Source organism: Zeus faber (genome assembly GCF_960531495.2).
Source record: "Zeus faber genome assembly, chromosome: 5".
Taxonomy (NCBI): Eukaryota; Metazoa; Chordata; class Actinopteri; order Zeiformes; family Zeidae; genus Zeus; species Zeus faber.
This window is the reverse complement of record NC_137192.1, coordinates 1,049,559-1,073,035: the sequence shown is the minus strand read 5'-3', so window position 1 is coordinate 1,073,035 and position 23,477 is coordinate 1,049,559. Positions and strand designations below refer to the sequence as shown.

Genomic DNA, 23,477 nt, shown 5'->3' with positions numbered 1-23,477 from the left:
CTGCCCTGAATCTACCTATGTATATTTTATTACACAAGAGGATGATTGAGCATAAAGTTTAATGCAAAGAAGTTACCATTTGAACTAGCTTTCATATGTTTCTACACTCCTGTCAGCCCTTTCATCTCCTTCTATTGCAACTTCCTCCTCTGACCAGTAAGCAGTCTCGCAAGTGGAATCGTTTTTTCCGAAGGAAGTGCCGCATGTATGTGAAGTCAAAGCTGTTCTACTGGTGGGTGATCCTGCTGGTTTTCCTTAACACACTGGCTGTTGCAACTGAGCACCATCAGCAGTCCCAGAGGCTCACTGACTGGCAAGGTACAAGCGGTTATCCCACATTCTATACTGCGTTAAGTTGAGTGAGTTAAATCAGATTTCGAATCCCTGAACAAAAGCCTCAAAAGGAGGTACCTGGTACTTTTTATCACAAATAATTTTGACAGTGCAGGCAACGGTGTAATCACAGTCAAATAGTCCAATGGTGTCAAGGCATGTCATGTTATTCTATTTCCTTTTCTTTACTCATCTGTACCTCCTGGCCTCCTCTCTGTTTTATTGTATTTCAACAGACAATGCTAACAGGCTGCTGCTGTCCATGTTTGCCATTGAGATGTTTATGAAGATGTATGCACTCGGGCTCCCTTCTTACTTCATGTCCTTGTTCAACCGCTTCGACTGCTTTGTTGTGTCCACGGGCATCATGGAGCTTATTTTGGTTAACATGGACGTCATGTCTGCAATGGGAATTTCTGTACTGCGTTGCATAAGACTATTACGTCTGCTCAAAGTCTCCAAGTAAGACAAGTTCTGTTAAGAAGAATTAAATTATCATGATTAATAGGCTTACGTCATTTACTCTGTCTTTTACCATTTAGAGCAACTTGTAACCACATGGTTTTGATTGGTGCTTTATTACAAAATACTTACCTACTGTGTTTTCATATCATTGTTTTAAGTCAGAATAGATAATCCCAATTTACTTCTTCAAAAACTGCTTTTTGATAATAAAATAACAGATGAAAATGAACAAATGAAAATAAAAAATTCTAAGAAAGAAAAGAAATAATATAATAAATAAAGGATGTAAATATTTTCACTATAAGGCTACACAAAAGCCCTTAAAATGAATGATGATTGACGATAATTATCTTTCCTCCTGTATCTCAGATATTGGACATCACTCAGTAACCTGGTCGCTTCCCTCCTGAACTCAGTGCGATCCATCGCTTGCTTGCTGCTACTCCTCTTCCTCTTCATCGTCATCTTCTCCTTGCTGGGCATGCAGGTGTTCGGAGGGAAATTCAACTTTCCAAACCAGCCCAAACCACGCAGCACCTTCGACAGCTTCCCTCAGGCGCTTATTAGTGTTTTTCAGGTATTACCTCCAAATGAACACCCCTAGCCTCTGAAAAAAGATGACTAGTAAGAAGTGTGATGATGTGGTTTGGGGTTTATGGCGGGGGGGTTGGTGTCTGCCTGCCTCTGGGCGTCAAAGGACGGATGCAAGAATGTCAGGGTACTCTGGTTTCCTCCCACATTCCAAAGACATGCAGGTTAGGTTAATCAGAGACTGTAAAAAATTTACCGTAGGTGTGAATGTGAGCATGCATGGTTGTTTGTCTCTGTATGTTAGCCCTGTGATTGACTGGCGACCTGTCCAGAGTGTACCCCGCCCTTCGTCCAATGTCAGCTTGGATTGGCTCCAGCCCCCCCACGACCCCACAAGGATAAGCAGTATAGATAATGGATGGATGGATGGATGGATGGAGGTCAGGTTGGGTGCCCCTCAGTTGCTTGGTGCTTGGTGCTCTGGCTGTGGTGGGTGTGCATCAGGTCTGTCTGTCATTCCTGCATAGGGCTGATTATGCCACACCTGTCTTGAAATCCTAATGCCAAACACAAGCTCAGCATACACACCATGCAACAAGACCAGGTAAGGGTTTGGGGTATCTTGTGCCAAGTGCATTCAGTTGTGTGGGTGGGTCTTTGGTGCTCATGCCATGGCAGTGCATCTTTCCAGCTGGATCTGGGGGCCCTGTCTGCTTGCTCTCTGGGTATGGTGGTACTGGTGGTTTGTTGACTGTGGGCTCTGTTGTCTGTGGTTGCGGTCTATGACTTGTCTCTTTTGCAGCAGGTGCACTTTGCGCCTGCACATGAAGTGCATGCGGGTATTGTTCTTTGGCTCTGGGGATTTCTGTGGTTGTGGGACTTTTTTGGGGATTTTCTTTTATTCTGTTGTTTTGTCAATCTTTTGTTGTGTTTTTTTCTATAGTGTTTATTACCCCCCTCTTGGTGTAGCAATAGGGGTTAGCTGTTTATTTCATAAAAACATGGTAAGGTTGTCCACTGAATAGGGGGTTTGTGGCAGCCCCTAATGTATAATAAAAAGTGACATTCCAGAGGTCATCCAAAGGATGAAGTTACAGTATTCTAAGTATTTTCAATGATTTCTAACGACTGACATTTGCAGGTTCGGAATTGGAACTTCCAGATTAACTCTGTCTTGAATGCAACGGAATAAAAATGCCCTGTTGACATCGCAGTAAAAAAAAAAAGAAATGTGATATTGAATTCACAGGTATTCTTACAACTCTGAACATAGCTCAAACATGCCAATTGAAAAAACGTTCTGATTTGTGTGCTAGATCCTCACAGGTGAGGACTGGAATACAGTTATGTACAATGGTATCATGGCCTACGGTGGACCCAGCATGCCAGGGATACTGGTCAGCATTTACTTCATCATCCTCTTTGTCTGTGGAAATTGTATCCTTAAAAGTTAAATTATTTATGTTTCATTGTGTGTTTTGTGAGGATTACCCAGATATCTTATTTTGCCTCACAATGCATAAACCTCTCCACAGTTCATAGGTGCAACCAAGCAACCAAGAACCGCTTCAGAAGGCCTGAATGGTTCCTAATTGAGTTCCTGTACCTTGGTGGAAAAGCAGTTGTGACATTCAATCAATATGAATAGTGGATAATGGGAATGTTTTTCAAGAGAACACAAACATTTCATGGTATAACAGAAACATTTTGGGAGAGAACAAAAAATTTCCCTGTGTAACATATTTATTTTGCATAAAAGAGTAACCTGCAAGCCATATTTCCATTACCATTTTCTGACCAACTCCATATTCCAACATTTCCAACTATAATTGTATCCTTGTGTTTAACTTAACCTGTTGTTCAGTCATCCTGCTAAATGTTTTTCTGGCAATTGCTGTTGATAACTTGGCAGAGGCGGAGTCTCTTACCTCAGCTCAGAAGGAGAAAACAGAGGAGAAGAAACGCAAAAAAGCGCTCACGTGAGTGTGTGTATTTATGTCCTCAGACATAAATATGGAGTATATTCTAATTCCTCAGTTTTAGAGCGTGTGCTCCAGGTCGTTAGCAGCACATCATCACACAAAGCAGACCATCTCTCCCGAGGAGGAGGTCACATCCCTTTCAGAAAGGAGGCCATTGCCAATTCCCATTCAAAATTAAGGCACCCATCGACAGTAATCTCAAACCTATGCTAGAACTCACGAAAGGTGATCTCAGTCTCTGTTCTAGTCCACCCATCTCTCTCACAGGTTACAATCAATTCAGTTTAAACGACCATACTTCCTAGATTTCTTTATCACAGATGACGCAGATTTTTATACCCAAGTCATTATTTATCAGTTTAGACTTTAACATCTAATCTTTCATATGGAAAAAGATTCCTTGAGAGGTTCAAGCAAAACCTGCAAAAAAACTGCAAACCTGCAGTGATCCCAATCAGGAAGATTACTGCACAGAGGTGTGTCTTTTTTAGATCATGGACGTGGCTTGCAAGCAGCTGCTAGGTAGATTATTTATTTGTGGGTGGACAAAAACTCCTCTTTGATAAACGATAAGGTTATTATATGTAAGGGAACATGTCATGGATTGGTTCTTGCCCTCTCCAAGAGGTTGGTACTATTTACGTGTCTCTCAATCTAGCATGGCGAGTTAGAGTAAGTGGCGAATAACACATTTAGGTCTCTTTATCGATGTAATCACACAGCAACCTTAAATCTTGAACTTAAAATAAGCATACCTAATAAAGTTAAACAATTTCTACAGTGCCAGTCCGGCTAGTTTAGTAGGCAGATAACCTGGAGTGTGTATGACAAGAACGGATGGACCAAAAGCACTGAAATCTTAGCAATGGACAGAATCACACATTTAAAGGAATTTTCCCCAGTCGTTTTGAAACCATCCCAGCAGTTGGTGCGCTACTATGATGGTTTTAAAAGGACGGGGGATAACATATTGGGATTTTAGCAAACACAATAGGAGACAAAACTTATGAAACCAAATTTATTTTCTCACAAGAGGGACTCATTTAAAGCATTTCTGACCATCTCATAAGTTAAGTGTACACTTTACAACCCTCAAGACAATAATTCTTATGATTTTCTTGAGATCTTGAGATCTTTTCTAGCGCTCAAAAATCAAAAGTCCTTTAGTGTATTCTAGATATTACAGACTAGTTTATATTAATGTTTAATATTAGGAGGTATGAATATTTCACGAGTAGAATAAACAGTAAGGGAAACATTTGGACCATGGTGTTTATTCGAATACAGATAAATATTACACCCAGTTTACTTTTTCCTCAGGGCCAACATGCCGGACAAAGCTGCAGAGGACAAAGCACTTCTGGCAAAGAAGTTGGCTGAGCAACGAGCCAAGGGTATTGAAGGCATCCCTACAACTGCCAAGGTTAAGTGACTGTCAGCCTATGGTCATGTTTTCCAAAATAATACAATGAAATAAAACAGCGTTTTTAATTGTGAAATTCTACATTACAGCTGAAAATCGATGAGTTTGAGTCCAATGTTAATGAGATCAAAGATCCCTTTCCACCAGCAGACTTTCCTGGTAATCCTCACAGGCGTTTCAGGCAATCCAACTGAACCTGCAAGTCTTTCACTATATAATTGTGTTTATGGCATGAGACCATTTTATCCTTTCATTTTGTGTTGTAAAGGTGATGATGAAGAAGAGGATCCGGACATTCCTGAAAGTCCGAGACCTCGTCCAATGGCAGATTTGCAGTTAAAGGAGGAAGCAGTACCTATGCCAGAAGCCAGCTCATTTTTCATATTTGGCCCTCAGAACAAGTATGGTGATTGTGGCTGTAATGGCAAGGAAAACTCATGGAATTGTGATGTGTATGCAATAGCACTAAATGTAGTTTAGTGCTAGAGGAACGTACAATGAAGTCAAGACAAAGAACAGTGTTCAGCAACAGTCAGGTCAATGGTCAAAGCTTCTCCATCTGTAATGGCCTTCATTAGGGTTCATAGCAATAGGTTCCATAAACTCTCTAACCCATCAGGGTCAAACACCAGACCCCCCCCCCCGACTTAAAATCAATGTTGGTTTTTAAGAGCTCAGCTTTTGCATACACTTACTCTCAGTGCTCTTTTTCAACCGACTCGGTAAAGACTTTCCTTCTTCTAGATTCCGTAAGCTGTGTCACCGAATAATCAACGCCACCACTTTCACCAACATCATCCTTCTTTTCATCCTCCTGTCTTCTATCTCGCTTGCTGCCGAGGATCCCATTGACCCCATGTCGTTCAGAAACCAGGTGACCGGACTTCCTTTTCATTTTGTGTTCAAGGTACTGTGCAGATGAAATTTGGTTATAACATTATCTATTCATTATTTTTAGGTTTTGGCCTATGCTGATATAGTCTTCACTTCAGTGTTCACAGCAGAGATTGTACTCAAGGTAAAAACAGGCACTAGTACCTACTGGTTCATGGCATTTTGCATATGATTAACATTACAATGCACACTCAAGTCAATGTAAGTAAATATGAGTATCAATTTACTTTTAGATGACCACGTATGGTGCCATTCTACACCAAGGCTCTTTCTGCAGAAACTCTTTTAACATCCTGGATCTTCTTGTGGTCAGCGTTTCCCTTCTGTCAATGGGCATGGAGTAAGCAGCACTGACAAACTGACCTCATTTTATACAAGTTCACTTCCGCTGTCACAGTAGTGTTGCATAATTTTTTCGATATATCTTTATTTAAGGAATGTTGCATTATATACACATATACACACATGAACGAACATACTGGAATCAAATAGACATTTCCCCACATTATACCCACCCCTTATCCCTTTATCCCTCCCTACCTCCCCTGGGAGCAAGAGCACACTCAAAAGCAAAGAGCAATGAAATTTGGCAGAATATCACACATTCAAGGAGAGAGGAAAATACAAGAATAAACAAATAAATTAATAAAATAAGATGTTAATAATAAAAAATAAATAATAAGACAGATAAAAAATATATAAAAATACATTGGTAATAGAAGCAATCGGCTGAATAAGAGAGACATCAGTCGGGTAGTATGGTATATCAGAGGGTCAGTCCCTTTACATAAAAGGGGACCATACTTTAGTGAACTTGTCACAAGACCCACTCAGTGTATGTCAAATTTTCTCAAGCTGGAGCAGGGACAAGCCTCTGGTGTCCATCTCTTGAAGGGGGGATGTTTATTGGATTTCCAATCTATGGATTTCCAATCAATTTTCTATGGAGTACCTTGAATTGAATTAAACCATGCCTTATACAGATTGAGGAAGTTTGTATAGCGGAGGTGTGATTTGCCCAGTTATCCTCAGGGATAACCATTTCTAGGTCGTGTTTCCAGGCTTCCCATATTTTGGTCCTTGTTGGCGGATCAATATTTTAGACAATATTGTATGTCTATGTCTAATGGATTCAAATTTAATAGTTTGTATGTGGAATCTTTATTTGACGGTTTGGGGTAAGTAGGTGAATCTTTGGAAGCAAAGCTGCAAGCTTGCAGATATCTGAAAAAGTGTGATTCTGGGATATCATGTTCTCTGTGTGAAAGTTCAAAAGACATGAATGATTTGTCATCAAATAGGTCATCAAAGAAGATTAGTGCATCTCGGTGCCAAAAAGCAAAATTTTAATCGATTTGTGAGGGTGTGAAGAGATGGTTAAGAGATAGGAGAGAAAGGCCATTTATCTGATTCAGAATGAAATGTTTGCGAAATTGTATCCAGATTTTAATGGAGTTGGAGACTACACGATTGCATACATATCTTAGTATTAGTGCATGCTGACAAGGGAGCAGGTAGTAAGGAGATTGGGGAGATTGATGCATGTGAGGTGATTTCCAGTGTCGGCCAGGCAGGCCCATCTTTTTCAGAAAAAGCTGCCACCCAATTGCAGTTTGGAGATATTTGCTGCCCAGTAATAGTGAAGAATATTAGGGAGACTCAGTCCTCCTTCAGGCCTTTCCAAATATATCTTCTTAATTCGGGGGGTTGTTTTGTTCCATCCAAAAGTTTAGATATATTTTCCTAGTTTAACAAATAATTGTTTTGGGAGCCAAACAGAGAGTGCTTGAAATAAATACAGGAATCTTGGTAATACTGTAATTTTGAGGGTGTTAACACGTCCAGCTAGTGAAATGTGAAGGCACGACCACTGTTCTAAATCTGCTTTTGTACGTTCTTACGTTGTATTGAAATTTGCTATTATGAGAGTTTTAAAGAAACTAGTTATATTTAGGTGTAGGTACTTGAAGAATTTATGTTCAATCCTGAAAGGGAACTGGTCATATTTTAGTGATTTACCAATATTTTCAGGAAAATGGAAGCTTTTGGTTAAATTTAACTTATAGCCTGAGAGGCTCCCAAACTCCTCTAGCAGGCGTAGGAGGTGAAGTCTGGACTGTGCCTGGTCGGCAACATAGAGCAACAGGTCATCAGCTTATAGTGAAACTTTGTGAATTGCATCTCCCATTGTGATGTCCCTAATTCTCTCATCATTCCTGATCACAATAGACAGAGGTTCCCATGGCTATGTCAAACAGAAATGGTGACAAGCAACAGCCCTGGCGGGTACCGTTATGTTTTGTAAATAATCTGATATTAGGCCATTCGTTTTAACAGCAGAACTGGGGCTGTCATATAGAATTGTAATCCATTTGCAAAACGTTTCCCCAAATCCAAATTTCCTTAAGACTATGTGCAAGTATTCCCACTCTATCCTATCAAATGCCTTTTCAGCGTTTAGTGGTAAGGTCACCTCAGGCAGCTGTACTGGATGGGTTGAATGTAATATATTAAGGAGTCGCCTCACATTAGAGAATGGTTGGCGCCCTGGTATAAAACCTGTTTGGTCTTGATGTATGATTGTAGGTATTACATTGTTTAACCGGGTTGCGAGAGATTGGGTCACTATTTTATAGTCGCAGCATAGGAGACTGATGGGCCTGTAGGATGAGCGGTCAAGTGGGTTTTTATCCTTTTTTAACGGTACTGATATAGTTGCTTGCCTGAGGGTTGGCTGGAGATGGCCACTCTATAGTCATTCATCATACATTGCATTAAGAATGGGTATTAGTTTGGAAGAAAATGCCTTCTAATACTCAATCGGGAACCCATCTGTTACCGGGGCCTTTCTGCTCAACATGAATTGAATAGTGGCTTGTATCTCACTGGCTGTGGGTGACTTATCAAGGGAGGTCTGAGCATCTGAATTGAGAGTGGGGATATCTAGTGCATCTAAGAAAGATTGTATTGAACATCTATTTGTTTCTATGTCAGAAAAAGTATGTCTGGGTAGTATTTCTTAATTTGATTGCTAATAAGTTGAGGGTCGCATGTGGTTGTGTCTGGGTAAATATTTATCTCTGTAATTTGGGAGTTACTGGATGTTTGTCTGAGATAATAGTGAGTAATCTACCTGTTCTGTCTCCATGTCAATAGAATGAGTGTTTTGTTCTAAATAGATTCTTGTCTGTCTAATGGGAGGAGAGTTTATTAAATTCTATTTGTAAAAGGAGATGCTCTTGGTACAGTTCTGACGTGGGTTTCTATTTCTAGGAGATGTTTATTCCATTGTTTATTCATGTGGGCTGTGTAAGAAATTATCTGACCTCTAATATAGGCTTTGAGTGTTTCCCACAGAGTACGTCCTGATATGTCTGGACAGTTGTTTATATCAAGGAAGAGGTCTATTTACTGATGGATTTATACTTTAAATTGAGTGCATAACAGTAGCGAGGGGTCAAGCTGCCATGACCGTTGGGGCTGTACATTATCACGAAAAAGTATGTCCAATTGCACTGAAGAGTGGTTTGATTTAACAATACTATGATACTGTGAATTGGTAACTGATGAGAATAGATAGTTGTTGATTGAGAAATAATCTATCCTAGAGTAACTTTTGTGGACTGGAGAGAAAAATGAGAATTGTTTTGTAGTGGGGTTTGATTTCCTCTATGGATCTGTGAGACCATAGGACTGCATGAAAGAGTTAACAGTTCCTGCTTTGGATAACTGGCTGCCTGGCTTGGGGTTGGATCGATGCAATGCGATTCAATGCACAGTTTAGGTCTGGGAAAAAGGAACTCCACTTGGGTTTGACTAAAAATTGTGGGTCATCCCAGTTTGGACCATAGATGTTTATTGGATATATTAAGGATATTTGGAGTGTTGCATAGCCTGCCTACTAATATGATATATCGGCCATTAGGATCTTAAATTGATTCCATTTTGTCAAACTGGATTATTTGAGTTGTGGTTAATATAAGAGTGATAAACCTGCCTGATCCAGTTGTTTCTTAGTCTAGTGTGGTGATTAATCTTTAAGTGTGCGAGTCTGGATTAAATTATTTTAGATATGAAAAAAATGTATTTTGTTTGACCGTGTCAAAGGTTAAATTACTATATCTGTTAACGATGTATGATTGTGTTTATCCCATAGATCCAGTGCCATTTCAGTGGTTAAGATACTAAGGGTGCTGAGGGTACTTAGGCCCCTAAGGGCCATCAACAGGGCTAAGGGATTAAAGGTAAATTGACTTCTGAAGGCATTGATGAATGGCACAGCTAATTTATTTGATGTTTTGTTCATGCTTAATTTCCTCTTTATGTGTAGCATGTGGTACAGTGTGTATTTGTGGCCATAAAGACCATTGGAAACATTGTACTGGTCACCATGCTACTAGACTTCATGTTTGCCTGCATTGGAGTCCAGCTCTTCAAGGTGAGGTGTTTCATAAGGGTGGGTCAAATGGAGTTCCATTCCTGGTCTGTAATAAATATAATGTAATACAATTAAATCTCTGTGTCCTTCCCAGGGAAAGTTCTATGCTTGCACAGATCCTGATCAAATGAATGAGGAAACATGCCAGTGAGGAAATATCCATGAACTCTAATCCCATCGAAAGGTATTCAATGCTTTGTTCTGAATTTTCTAACTCCCTTTTGTGTTTTCTCAGAGGCTGGTATGTTAAATACCAAGAGGGAGCGCTAAATGAGATGGAGGTCTGCAAAAGGCAGTGGATCAACTCTGAGCTCAACTTTGACAACATCCTCAATGGCATGCTAGCTCTCTTCACAGTCTCAACCTTCGAGGGATGGCCAAAGTAAGACATTATCAGTTGCGGTTCTGTAAACTGTCAGGTTTTACAGCCAGGTTCTACGACCCTGTAACATACATCCAAGTGGTAGGCTAAACAATACTTGCTCACACCAGCTGGTCCCAGTCCGACCAGCATTTGTGAAGGGAAATTTCAAGGCTATAGTAACATTCCACTTCGCCTACCATACGCCACCCAAGTGGCGTGTTCGGGGACCTCCGGCACAGAAGAAAGGTGTTGTAAACACTAGTTTATTGTAGACAGTTGGTCAGCTGGAATTAGCCCAGGAGCAGATAGCAGGTGTCATGACACAGGCTCCTATCCTGAATGTGTGTGGAGATGGGGGTTTTACCTGCTGCTCGTTAGACCAACCGACGAGTAAAAAGTATGCAGCCACCCTGATCCCAATTATACAGATCCAGGTCAGGTGTGTTGCTCAAACCACACCATCCCCACACCACATCCACCAAGGCCATCAACTCAAGCATAGCTTGTTGGATAAAAAGCAGTTTTCATGCAGACAGCTTCAGATGACTCACTTTATCAGAATTACAACCAAAGTTGAACACATACAATGATGCGTTGTTACTGTGTGTTTAATATTTTTCACATGTGATATTTGGAATGGGACATTTCACAATCAACCACATGGCACCACATATGAAATGCATTTGAAAAATAAATTGACAAAGCAGCTAACGAGGTTCGGAGAAAAGAAACGACAACTTTTCCAGATTGGGTAAAATTGTGTGATCTTTATTTCCTGTTATGTGTCTGATTATTATTCCTTACTCCAGGCTACTTTACAAAGCAATTGACTCACATCTAGAGGATTCTGGCCCAGTATACAACAACCGTGTGGCCATCTCCATATACTTCATCATTTATATTATCCTGATTGCCTTTTTCATGATGAACATCTTTGTGGGCTTCGTCATTGTCACCTTCCAAGAGCAAGGGGAGCAGGAGTATAAGAACTGTGAGCTGGATAAAAACCAGGTGGGTTATGATGGCATGTGAGAAATGAAAGAAGAAACAGTCTTTATTTGTCATGCAACACACCACACTACAACACATGCTTGCACACACACACGCACATGCTTTGATGGTGGCCGGTGAAATGGATCCTCTGCATTTGTCCCATCCTGGCTTGTCCTTCCTCCGGGGGCACAGCCAGGAGCAGTGGGCAGCATACGTGGACGTGCCCGGGGACCAGGTGATAAGTGTCCATCGCTGGTCAGACGATGATGGGTGCATGTTTTTGGTGGGGGTCCTTACTGACATGAGGTGGAGGAAACCCCATGTGAGCACGGGGAGAACATGCAAACTCCACACAGAAAGGCTCCTATTTGGGAGATAACCCGCCGGAGCACGGTGCCAACAGCGCCCCAGGCGGGAATCGAATGTGCCAGTTTTTCGAGCAGTACAGTCTGGTAAGATTGTTATTAGAATCTGATGCTTATGCAGTGATGGTCCTGGCTCCTGTGGTGCCCTAGGCAAGATCTTATTTTGTAATTGTTTAAGCAATTGGGCTTCCACCCTTTTAAATGGAAAAAACAATTACAAAATAGTGCAAAATTAAGTTACTTTGACAAAAATATGTCAAGCAATTGTCAGTGGGACCAGGAGATAATTCTATGGTATAGGTTTCTCACCACATTGTTTGAATTTTCCAAAATCCGAAAATTTGATGCACAAAAAAAAAATAGGAAAATGGTCAGGGGTAACGTGTGTGCTGACTAGGAAAACGGCTAAAACCCAATTTGATGCTGGTATGGTCCTTTAATATAGTTGCTTCTGACTGTAATGAACAACAAAATAAATGGTCCAATTAACATGACAGTACATGCTTATAATCATATTTATTTGCCTTAGAGTTTTGTATTTTGTAAAATGACATAAATGCACTATTTATTTCCACCAAAAAAATGTATGTCACAGTAAACTATGATACCTCACTGCAAATATGAAAAACAATGGCTTTGAAAATGACAAATGATTTTTACGTTTAATGTTACAATGCAGTTTACAGAAATCACATACAGCAGGCCTAAATGTTTGCAATGCATTTCTAAGTGCAAGCTTTTCGACAACCTTTTTCTATGCAAATCTACAATTATTTCCCTACACTTGGAGGAACATAGGGGGGATTAGGGGATGGTAGCTCAGGAGGTAGAGCTAGTAATCTAAAGGTTGCTGGTTCGATCCCAGGCTCTTCCTGCTAGCATGCTGTAGTGTCCTTGAGCAAGACACTTAACCCCTCATTGCTGCTGATGGCTGCGTCCATCGGTGTTTGAATAATTGTAAGTCGCTTTGGATAAAAGCGTCTGCTAAATGTAATGTAAGCATGTAAAACATACACCCAAAGGAACATGGGTGTTATAGAAATGTGTATGAGTACCAAACAATATAAGAGAAAAAAAGGTTGATTTACAGCAACCAAATGACTGAGTGCAGGATTAGAACCTGCAATGTTTACCTCCACAGATGTATTTAGGCATATATACAGAGAAGTGTTTACCCATGCTAACACTGTAAGTGTTACACTGTTTAACCAATTTATGTCTCCCTCCCACCCTCTATAGCGTCAATGTGTCCAGTATGCTCTTAAGGCCCGACCACTGCGCTGCTACATTCCCAAGAACCCATACCAGTACCAGGTCTGGTACATTGTCACTTCCTGCTACTTCGAATACCTCATGTTCCTCCTCATAATGCTCAACACAATGTGTCTGGGAATGCAGGTATGGCTATCAGACACTTTACATGTCTTCATGTTTGCCATTTAAAACAATAGTGTTAATAATGTTTTTTCATATACCTGGAAAAAAAAAACCTTGAAACAAAGAGAAAACATATGTGACAATGCTAAGTCTTAGTATGGAAGTCCGTAGAGACCATGCAATATTATTATTTTTGTTATCCCGAGATTACGACTTATTTATCTGGTGATCACGTGATAACAAAGTTGTTTTCTCGTGATCGTGTGGATAAATAATTATTGTGTAAAAGCATAAACAATTAAGACAGGTGACATCATTCGGTTGAGTGCCACTGCCAACAACCAAAGCAGTGACCATACACGGCAATGAGACATCTATCTATCACCATCATTTTAAGGTAAGTTAAGAAAATTTCAGTGATAAAAGCCTACCTGACATATACTTTGAACCTTATTTTCATGTAGTATGCCCATGTGGGGTTTGTAACAGCTAACTACATATGCTGTTGCTACTGTAGAACAAAGTTACTGTTGTTTGATATGCAGGAAGTTAAAATTGGTTCAGTAGCTAGTTTCAGATTTAAACTAATGTGTTTTTCGGGGCAAAATGATGCATTCAAATACACCAGCCTTTACTCTGTGACTGACTGAATGTGAGTCAGAGTGTTAACTAATTGGTTTAATGAAATTCTAATGTGTGTTAGTGTGGGTTAATTGTGGTCACAGTGAACATGTAACTGATTAGTTGGTAGATGAGACTTGCTGATTAACGTCAGCTATCTGGATATTTATTTCTAAATTTTTGTAGAAATTGACAATTTCATTGTGGCTTTTAGGAACTGAGGCGTTCCTGAGGAGTGTCTGGAAAACTCCAAGAAGACAAGGTAAGCAATTCAATACAGCCATACGTGTAATCGGGGGAACGCACACAAACTGTTCAGTGGATTGAACAGATAGCTTATTATAATAGCTGGTAATGATTTAACATTAGGACCACAGTGAAGATGTTTCCACTTGGGCCTAGCCCTTTTTTTTTTAAACCAAAATGTATCATATTTACAAAGGCCTACAAGGGGCTGGGTGATAATGACGATAATTACCTAAATATAATTTTCCTCAATTTCAGTATAGAAAATGCTGATATGATTACTTTACATGCTAGGATAGCATGTCCACTTCAGAGGTGGCTTATTGGTCCATTAGGAAGATATTTTGATAAGGAACATGGGGTCTAGAGTGTAAAAACAAACCACCACTAAATTAAATTACCACATTTGAAAGATGTTGTCAAATTTTCACATTGTACACATATCCCTTAGACATCATCAATAGATTTGAATTAGGGGCTTAGAACAATGTTTTATTTTCTAAATTGTTTTAATTCTGTTTTTCTTGCCAGAAAAGCTGAGACCAGGTCCCCACAATAAATCCTAATGGGATTTTATGGCACTCTCCATCAGATTGATGAATGTGGAGCAGTTATCCACATATTTGGCACGATATCCGGGGAAGAATCTTTTTTTCCCAAAAAGGATTTCGAAGAAAGGCAAACTGGAAGACATGGATTCATGGATTGTCGGAAGGGCTCAGATGAACCTTTGCAAAACTGTCATAATATCCAAAGCCTTGATGAAGAGATCCAGTTCAGGATTCTGAGACTTTACATATGCAGCAAGACAAAACTCTAACCCTAACCCTAACCTCTTCAAACTGTCCTCCCAACAGTCCTCAACCACCCAACAGTCCCCAGGCTCTTGAAAACCCTCTAGTTCCCATGCAGGGTTCCATACAGTCCCAAACCCCCAGAAATGCCTCAAGAAGGGCCATGATCACCAAGCGTACCTCAGTCTCCCCACATGCTTGAGACTCTACTCATGCCCCGCTCTCTAAATTACAAAATAGTGGTTTTAAGTTCTAATGTCTGTGGTTGATCTATATGATACTGATAAATTCACCTTTCAGAGTAACCATTGAACAGAGCCAGTCGTCTGTAGTGACTGGGTTTGATACCAGTTCACCCCAATCAGCAGAATAAAGGGTTAGGGTTAAGCAGTTATTGACCCTATCACCATCTGCAGAGATTCGGTGGTAACTGTGCGAGACAAAAAAAAGGCAGCGCTGCACAATCCTCTTCAGGGAGCTTTTGCAACTGAAGCGCATTTATAAGGGGTGTCACGCCCAGACTTTCCAGTGATCTGTAAATAACATTTGACATTATAGGTATAGGTATGTGTATATATATATATATATATATATGATATATTTATATATATATATATATATATATATTATATATATATTATATATATTTATACTGTATATATATAAATCAGTGAGAACTAGAATTTCTTAAGTAAAAGTATAAATTATAGATTTGATATATCCATACACACACATATACACATATATATATATATATATATATATATATATATATATATATATATATATATATACATATATATATATATATATATACACACACACATATACACAGTATATATACATATATATATATGTATATATATATACACTGTATATTTTACATAGATATATATTGATTATTTTCACACCGCCTGTCAGGATTTGGCATAACACCGGCGCATTAATTTAAAACTGATAATTCCTTAAACAGGCAAGTGTACAGCAGTGGTGTAAATGTGTAATGACTCTCCAATGGGGACACCCCCACCCCCGCTGACGCATGGATTATTTACTTTTCCACATGGATAATTGCGATCAGATGCGCTCACATATCATAAGCACAATATATTTTGTAAATGGGATGCTAAAATGGAGCAGATAGCGAGCGCAACTGATGCGCAATTCATGGTGCTATTGGTGGCCGCAATCCATTGCTTTGTGAATTCGCCCCAAAGTTAATTGGATTTTTGCTTATGGATGGAGATTTGGCAACTTACCGATGCAACTGGCACCATTCTATTCGATAGAGGCACTATCTCTCCCCCCAAAAAAGTTTTTTCATTTTATAAGCCCATCTGAGAAAGATGTTGTGACTGAGGAAGTAAACCACTTAAAAAATGCAGACAAGGAGGAAATAATCAACATTCTCTCTGTACACATCTGTTCTGTTATGCTAACTGAACAGAACTTCTGAAGATTATTGGAAGGCACAAGGAGCTCGGCAGCAAATTGCATTCATTATTAAATGTTGGAAACCAATTCTTGCAGCAGTTCGGGAGTCAGTAAGTGCCAAAGGGTTGGATGCCGTACTTGTGGATCTCAAAACAAACCCATCTTCTTTTTTCGACTGCTCCCATTAGGGGTGGCCACAGTGGATCCAATACCTTCTGTTCTGTGCATCTTCCTCCCTTACACCAACAGCCTGCATGTCCTCCCTCATCACATCCATAAACCTTCTCCTCGGCCTTCCTCTTTTCCTCTTGCCTCAGCATCCTCCACCCGATGTAACTCTCATCTCTCCTACACACGTGTCCAAACCATCTTAATCTCGCCTCTCTCCCTTTTCCACAAAACTGTCCAACCTGAGCTGTCCCTCTAATCTACTCATTCTTAATCCTGTCCATCCTTGTCACTCCCAATGAAAATCTCAACATCCTCAACTCTGCCACCTCCAGTTCAGCCACCTGCCTTTTTGTCAGTGCCACAGCCTCTAGACCTTCCCCTTCACTCTTGCTGGAACCCGTCTGTCACAGATCACTCCAGACATTCTTCTCCACCCACTCCACCCTGCCTGTATTCTCTTCTTCACCTCTCTCCCGCACTCTCCACCGCTTTGGATGGTCGATCCCAAGTACTTGAACTCATCCGCCTTCTCCACCTCCACTCCTTGCATTCTCAGCTTTTCGCCGCCCTCCCTCCCCTTCAGGCACATGTTTTCTGTCTTACTCCTGCTGACTTTCATTTCTCTTCTCTCTAATGCATGCCTCCACTTCTCCAGGCTCTCCTCAACCTGCTCCCTACTCTCGTTACAGATCACAATGTCATCCATGAACATCATAGTCCACAGAGTCTCCTGCCTGATTTCATCTGTTAACCTGTCCATCACCATTGCAAACAAGAAAGGGCTCAGAGCTGATCCTTGATGCAATCCCACCTCCACTTTGAATGCCTTCGTCACCCTAATTGCACATCTTACTACTGTCTGACTGCCCTAATACATATCCTGTACCAATCTTACATACTTCTCTGCCACCCCCAACTTCCTCATGCAATACCACACTTCCTCTGTTGGCATCCTATCATATGCTTTCTCTAAATCCACAAAGACGCAGTGGAACTCCATCTGGCCTTCTCTGTACTTTTGAGCATTCTTAGAGCAAACATTGCATCAGTTATAATCTTTCCTGGCATGAAACCATACTGCTGCTCGCTGATCCGCACCTCTTCTCTTAACCTAGCCTCCAGTACCCTTTCACATAGCTTCATGCTGTGGCTGATCAACTTTATTCCCCTGTAGTTACTACAGCTCTGTACGCCTCCCTTATTCTTGAAGATGGGTACCAGTACATTTCTTCTCCACCCCTCCGGCATCCTCTCCCTTTCCAGGATGGTGTTAAACAGTCTCATTAGGAACGCCACTGCCATCTCACCTAAGCATTTCCATGCTTCCACAGGTATGTCATCTGGGCCAACTGCCTTTCCACTCTTCATCTTCTTTAATGCCATTCTCACCTCATTCTTGTTCATTTGCTGCACTTCTTAATCCACTATCCCCACATCATCCACTCTTCTCTCCCTCTCATTTTCTTCATTCATCAACTCCTCAAAGTACTCCTTCCATCTTCTCAACACACTCTCCTCACTAGTCAGCACATTCCCATCATTATCCTTCATCACCCTAACCTGCTTTACATCCTTCCCAGCTTAGTCCCTTTGTCTTGCCAATCAGTAGAAGTCTTTTTCTCCTTCCTTAATGTCCAAAATCTCATGCAACTCGCCGTATGCCTTTGACTTTGCCACTTCTCTCTTCGCCTGCGTCGCATCAGCTTGTACTCCTGTCTACTTTCTTCATCTCTCTGACTATCCCATTTTTTCAAGGACACTACAGCATGCTAGCAGGAGGAGCCTGGGATCAAACCAGCAACGTTTAGATTACTAGATAACCAGCTCTACCTCCTGAGCTACCATCCCCTACTCCCCTACTTACCCATCACCTTCTCACCCATACCCATCTCACATACATCCAACCCACTAAAGAATTCTTCTTTCTTTCCATCTCACACCCAACTTGGGGAGCATATGCACTGACCACATTCATTATCACCCCATCAATTTCCAGCTTCATGCTCATCACTCTGTTTGACACTCTCGTCACCTCCAAAACATTCTTGACATATACTTCCTTCAATACTATCCCGACCCCATTTATCCTGTCATCCACTCCATGGTAGAACAGTTTGTACCCGGCTCCGATACTCCTGGCCTTACTCCCCTTCCACCTGGTCTCTTGTACACATAGTACATCTCCAACCAAACCCAAAAAGTCCATAAAGTTGCAAATGTGCATGTCCCAATCAGAAACTACCATATCCAACCACCTGCTATGTCACATCAGAGAAAGAGACAAGTGGGAGCTTGGTCTCTTTCTGCAGTACTGCACTGGATCAAATGTTTTTCTGTCCAAGACTATTGAAGTAACATTCAGGGAAATGTCAGAATTTGAGAGATGACCTCTGACCCACACATGCACATGTGGCTTAGAATTGGCAAGTGACTATTTTTAGGGTGGAATTTTCAAAGGTTTTGAATAGTGGATGGATGATGGATATGGTGCAATGTGGTCACTGTGCAACCTTTTTGCTAATTTTATTTTATTTTATGTATGCTACCTTGTAGTAGGATGAGTGTTTAAGCTAGAATCCTTACTTTCCAGTAGACAAATGTTCTGCACAAAGTTTGAGCAGCTCCTCTTAAATGGTTCATAATTTATCTCAGTTAAATTGCCTTTTGGATTGAAGAGGATGTTTTGAGTAAGAATCCTTACTTACAAATAGGCAAGTTCTATGCACAAAGCATGTGCATCTGCTTTTCAATTGGTAACGTCTTTTGTGTTTGCACTACTTCATTGAATTGTTTCCAAAACTACCTGATTTTGGAATACGGATTTCAGATTATTTGCACTGTGATATCCCTACTTTTTTCTGGCTTTGACCCTCGCCCGAACTGTCTTTTTGGATTTTGGAGGGCCGAGCCAGGTTTTGTGAAACCTGGCTCGGCAAGCGCTCGGCTAACGCTAGCTAGCCTGTTAGCCTAGCGTTTTGCTAACTATGCCGGCATCGATGCCAACCTCCACGGATTGTGGGAACTGTCTGCGCCTGGTCGAAGGCTCGAGAAAAGTTGGTCTTCAAAGACATCCACAGCCTGCGTGAGGATGTGAAGAAGAAGGATGAACTGTTTGTGCGTCTGACCTCCATCACTAGCACTCAGGCTAAGCACATCTCCTGCTCCATGTCCTCTGCTGTAATCGGACTTAGACTCCACTCTCCCATGGACCAGATCCATTCTCACTGCGGGTGAGTCAGATCCATCTGACGCCCCGCCGGCTGTGATAGAGAAGCCATGGCCCAAGTCTCAGACCTGCTCCACCCCAGAGCCTTGGACTCTGGCGGCGAGCCGTTGCTGGCGTTGTGTTCGCTCCTTGCGCAGCTCCATGCTGGAGACTCTCCGGCTGGAGAACAGATTCCAAGCCCTGGAGCCCACAGTCGATGCCAGGGATATGCGGGAATTCCCTCCTTTGGGCGGGGGCTCACAGTCCACCGTGGCATCGAGGGCACCAAGACGGTCTCTACCGCCGCTGGCCTCATTCCCACTGCCGCCAGACTATCCATCCCCTGCCCGGGCATCCGCTCCCGAGCCAGTTGGTGGCTCCACTGACTTGGACCTACCTGCGCCGCCTCCAGGAGGAAGGTGCTCTCCTGGCTCGGCTGCTGCTGTCCCTTGGAACTCCTCTGCTGCCGGACCTCCATCCATGCTCATTGTCGGCTCCTCCATGGTTCAACACATCACCCTGCCTGCGGCTAAAACCATCTGCTATCTCCTGATGACCAACTCCCCATACACTCCCTCACTCAGTGTACTAATGATATTAATGCATGGATGTCAAAGAACTTTTTACAACTGAACAAAGACAAAACAGAAATACCCACCTTTGGTGCAAAGGCTCAAAGACAGAAAATTGCAGCTCATCTTAGTTCTTTGTCCCTGGAGAGCAAGAATGAAGCAGAAGAATGAATGTAATCATAGACGGCGATCTAAATTTTAAGAGCCATATAAATCAAATCACAAAATCAACCTTCTACCATCTAATAAACATTTCAAAATTAAGTGGCATCTCCTTCACCTCCTATCAAAAGCAGACTCCGAAAAATAAATCCATGCATTCATAACGAGTAGATTGGAATACTGTAATGGCCTATTCACCGGCCTCCCTAAATCAGCTGTGCAGCGGCTACAGTTAATGCGGCTGAACGCATTCTCACTGGGACAAAAGAAGTTTTAACATATCACACCTGTTCTTAGATCTCTACATTGGCTCCCAGTCAAAACTAGAATTGATTTTAGGATTCTGCTACTTGTATATAAAGCTATAAATGGCCTTGCACCTCAGTATATAAAAGAAATGCTAATTATACACGAACCAGCAAGAACTCTCAGGTCCACAGGTCTTTTAACTATCCCTCGTACCAACTGTAAAGCAGGAGAAGCTGCCCTCTGTATCTATGCCACAAGTAAATGGAACACCCTACCGAGGGACCTGAGAGAGGCCCCCACACTGAATACTTTTAAAAGCAGGTTAAAAACCTTGCTGTTCGCTACAGTCTATGACTGACTAACTGACTGACTGACGTCTGTCTGTCTGTCTGTCTGTCTGTCTGTGCTACTGGTGCTGGTGCTGGTGCTGGTGCTGGTGCTGTGGTTGCTGCTTACCTTATACCTAAACTTAACCCTTGCTTACCTTATGGCTAACATTAAGCATCTCTCTACCCTATACCCTAACTTAAACATCTCTAACCTTATACCTCAACTTAACCGTCTCTAACATGAGTGAGTTCTCTGGTTCCGGTGAGAGCTACCACTTCCAGTCCCAGTGACGTCTTTGCGTGTGCGTTGCTGTTGTCTTTTTTTGCTGTTGTTTTTTGTTGTTGCTGCTGCTGGAGTTGATGTTGCTGCTGCTGTTGTTGTTTTGTGGCTGCTGCTGCTATTTCTGTTGCTGTTGTTGTTGTTTCTGTTGTGATATTACAGTGAAAGGATCATAAGAAGGGTGTGTTTTCTGAGAGAGTGTGTCAAAAGGATCTCCCTCCCGAGGTCAGAATGAAAAACTTGACCCGTAATTCAGAGACGCTAGTTAAAGGGCTGTGACCGGATTGGTTGGAGTCGCTTTTATTGTTGTTTTTGTTGTCTTTGTTGTTGCTTTTGTTGTTGCTGTTGTTTCAGGGGCATTCTGATGTTTGTATTTCTTTCTTCGTGTAAAGCGCATTGTGTTGCCCTGGTATGAAATGCGCTTTATAAATAAAGTGTGACTTGACTTGCGACTAAATAGTTAAATATGCATTATAGTAATTCATTACAACAAAATGATTACATGAAGTCAGCTGTGTTGGATTTAGCAGTAAGTCAATGTTCCATGTTTTTTCAAAATCCTACATTCCACTGATGAATGTTATTACATTTCTTGTGATTTTATTCCACCAAATTATCACATTGTTCCATCATTACATTGTTCAATAATGGACATTTGTGAAGAAATGTCTATTTGCTTTTTCTTTAAACAAGATTGTTGCAATAATTAGCCTGTTTTCATGTTTCATGTCAGTGATGAACAGATAATGCAAGGGTTAGGCTACAGTTTGCCCTTAAAGGTGATCATACATTTTCTCTTCATACTGTACATATTCACACACGCTCTTTTACCTTTTTAAGCTAAGGCTAAAGTTATAGGCCTAACAGAAGCCATCTTATCAGGTCTTTGTGGAGTCTCAATGCCTCTTGACCTGGCTGTAAATAAATTTCCTCCATGACAAGTACACGATCCAAAGATCCAAAAAGTCATGATCACAGGTCCGTGTCCAGCTCATCCTGCAAAACAACACAGGGAATTGTTAGGTATCTATTAATCAATGTGTAGGTGTTAAACCAGCATTCTGGCCATATGTCTTGATCTGTGTCGGGATTGGCATCAAAATGCAGATTCTGTCCAGTCCTAAGCCAGAACTAAGCAACATTATTATGGGACTTTTATCCATATTAGCGGTAAACAGACAGGTGTGCCGTTTCTTAATCTTAAAAGTTTGGTAGCTCGGTGGTAAGGGATGGTAGCTCAGGCGGTAGAGCTGTAGTCTAGTGCTCTAAAGGTTGCTGGTTCGATCCCAGGCTCCTCCTGCTAGCATGCTGTAGTGTCCTTGAGCAAGACACTTAACCCCTAATTGCTCATGATGGCTGCGTCCGTCGGTGTTTGAACAATTGTAAGTCGCTTTGGATAAAAGCGTCTGCTAAATGTAATGTAATAAAAGGTAAATGCAGTCCTTAAGTCAATTTTCGTTATAGGAAATACAAGAGAGAATTTACTGAAAGAACTAAGGCACAATAGATTAGTCCTACCCTGAGACATGACTAAAGGACTGGAATCTTAAATGTTGTAATTACTATAACGTTATCATGACAATAAACTAGGCCTACTCAGTGCTAGAATTCAGTTTAAGAGCTCAGTCATTCTCTTGCATTGTGGCCTATAAGAATAGGACTAAGAACTACAGCACCCATGATATCCTTTTCATAGATGAAGGAATAAAAAATAATAAAAGTATCATAGTTATAACAATAAACTAATTATAGTAAATAGTGAAATGTCAAATCAAGAGGCTTAGGCGAAATCTAAACCTGAATTTATGAGAGAAAACAGAATAGTATGAAATCTTCATTAATGGCATCGCCAGTGAATTCCCCTGTTGACTCATATTCCATAGCTATATAATTTAAATAATTGCAGCTCTACGCCCCTCTCTGACGGCTGCGCCCATGGCGCGCCAGTGATGAGCCTGTGATCAGTGTGCCAAAACTGTGTTTTTATTTTAGAAGTAGGTTTGTTAGTTTTTTACTTTGTTTGCTCATGTTATGAAAAAAGCACCATGGGGAGACGCTCACCGCCACTCTCTTACCAAACACCCCCCACACACACTTTTCACAAATTTACACCCTTGAGCATTTTGCCGTTTGTAGATATCCCACCAGCTTTCAATCCTTTGGTTTAAAGCGCATGTTCCTTGTAAAACACAAGGCCCATGGACAGTACCTGATTCATCTTTGTGGAGAAAATCCTGTAGTCTGTTCAC

General features: G+C 41.1%; 1 protein-coding gene across 1 annotated transcript in view; it reads left to right on the top strand.

Moving 5' to 3' along the window:
• The window catches only part of cacna1sa (calcium channel, voltage-dependent, L type, alpha 1S subunit, a), a 60,099-nt gene that overhangs the window by 13,944 nt on the left and 22,678 nt on the right, over positions 1 to 23,477 (top strand). The window contains exons 10-26 of the mRNA XM_080000230.1: positions 158 to 318; positions 570 to 795; positions 1,168 to 1,375; positions 2,646 to 2,766; positions 3,194 to 3,308; positions 4,632 to 4,734; positions 4,824 to 4,893; positions 5,003 to 5,135; positions 5,479 to 5,608; positions 5,693 to 5,752; positions 5,862 to 5,968; positions 9,785 to 9,872; positions 9,959 to 10,066; positions 10,161 to 10,213; positions 10,302 to 10,448; positions 11,240 to 11,441; positions 13,028 to 13,186. Of these exons, the coding sequence (XP_079856356.1) occupies positions 158 to 318; positions 570 to 795; positions 1,168 to 1,375; positions 2,646 to 2,766; positions 3,194 to 3,308; positions 4,632 to 4,734; positions 4,824 to 4,893; positions 5,003 to 5,135; positions 5,479 to 5,608; positions 5,693 to 5,752; positions 5,862 to 5,968; positions 9,785 to 9,872; positions 9,959 to 10,066; positions 10,161 to 10,213; positions 10,302 to 10,448; positions 11,240 to 11,441; positions 13,028 to 13,186 (2,191 nt within the window). The remainder of the gene's footprint in view (positions 1 to 157; positions 319 to 569; positions 796 to 1,167; positions 1,376 to 2,645; positions 2,767 to 3,193; positions 3,309 to 4,631; positions 4,735 to 4,823; positions 4,894 to 5,002; positions 5,136 to 5,478; positions 5,609 to 5,692; positions 5,753 to 5,861; positions 5,969 to 9,784; positions 9,873 to 9,958; positions 10,067 to 10,160; positions 10,214 to 10,301; positions 10,449 to 11,239; positions 11,442 to 13,027; positions 13,187 to 23,477) is intronic.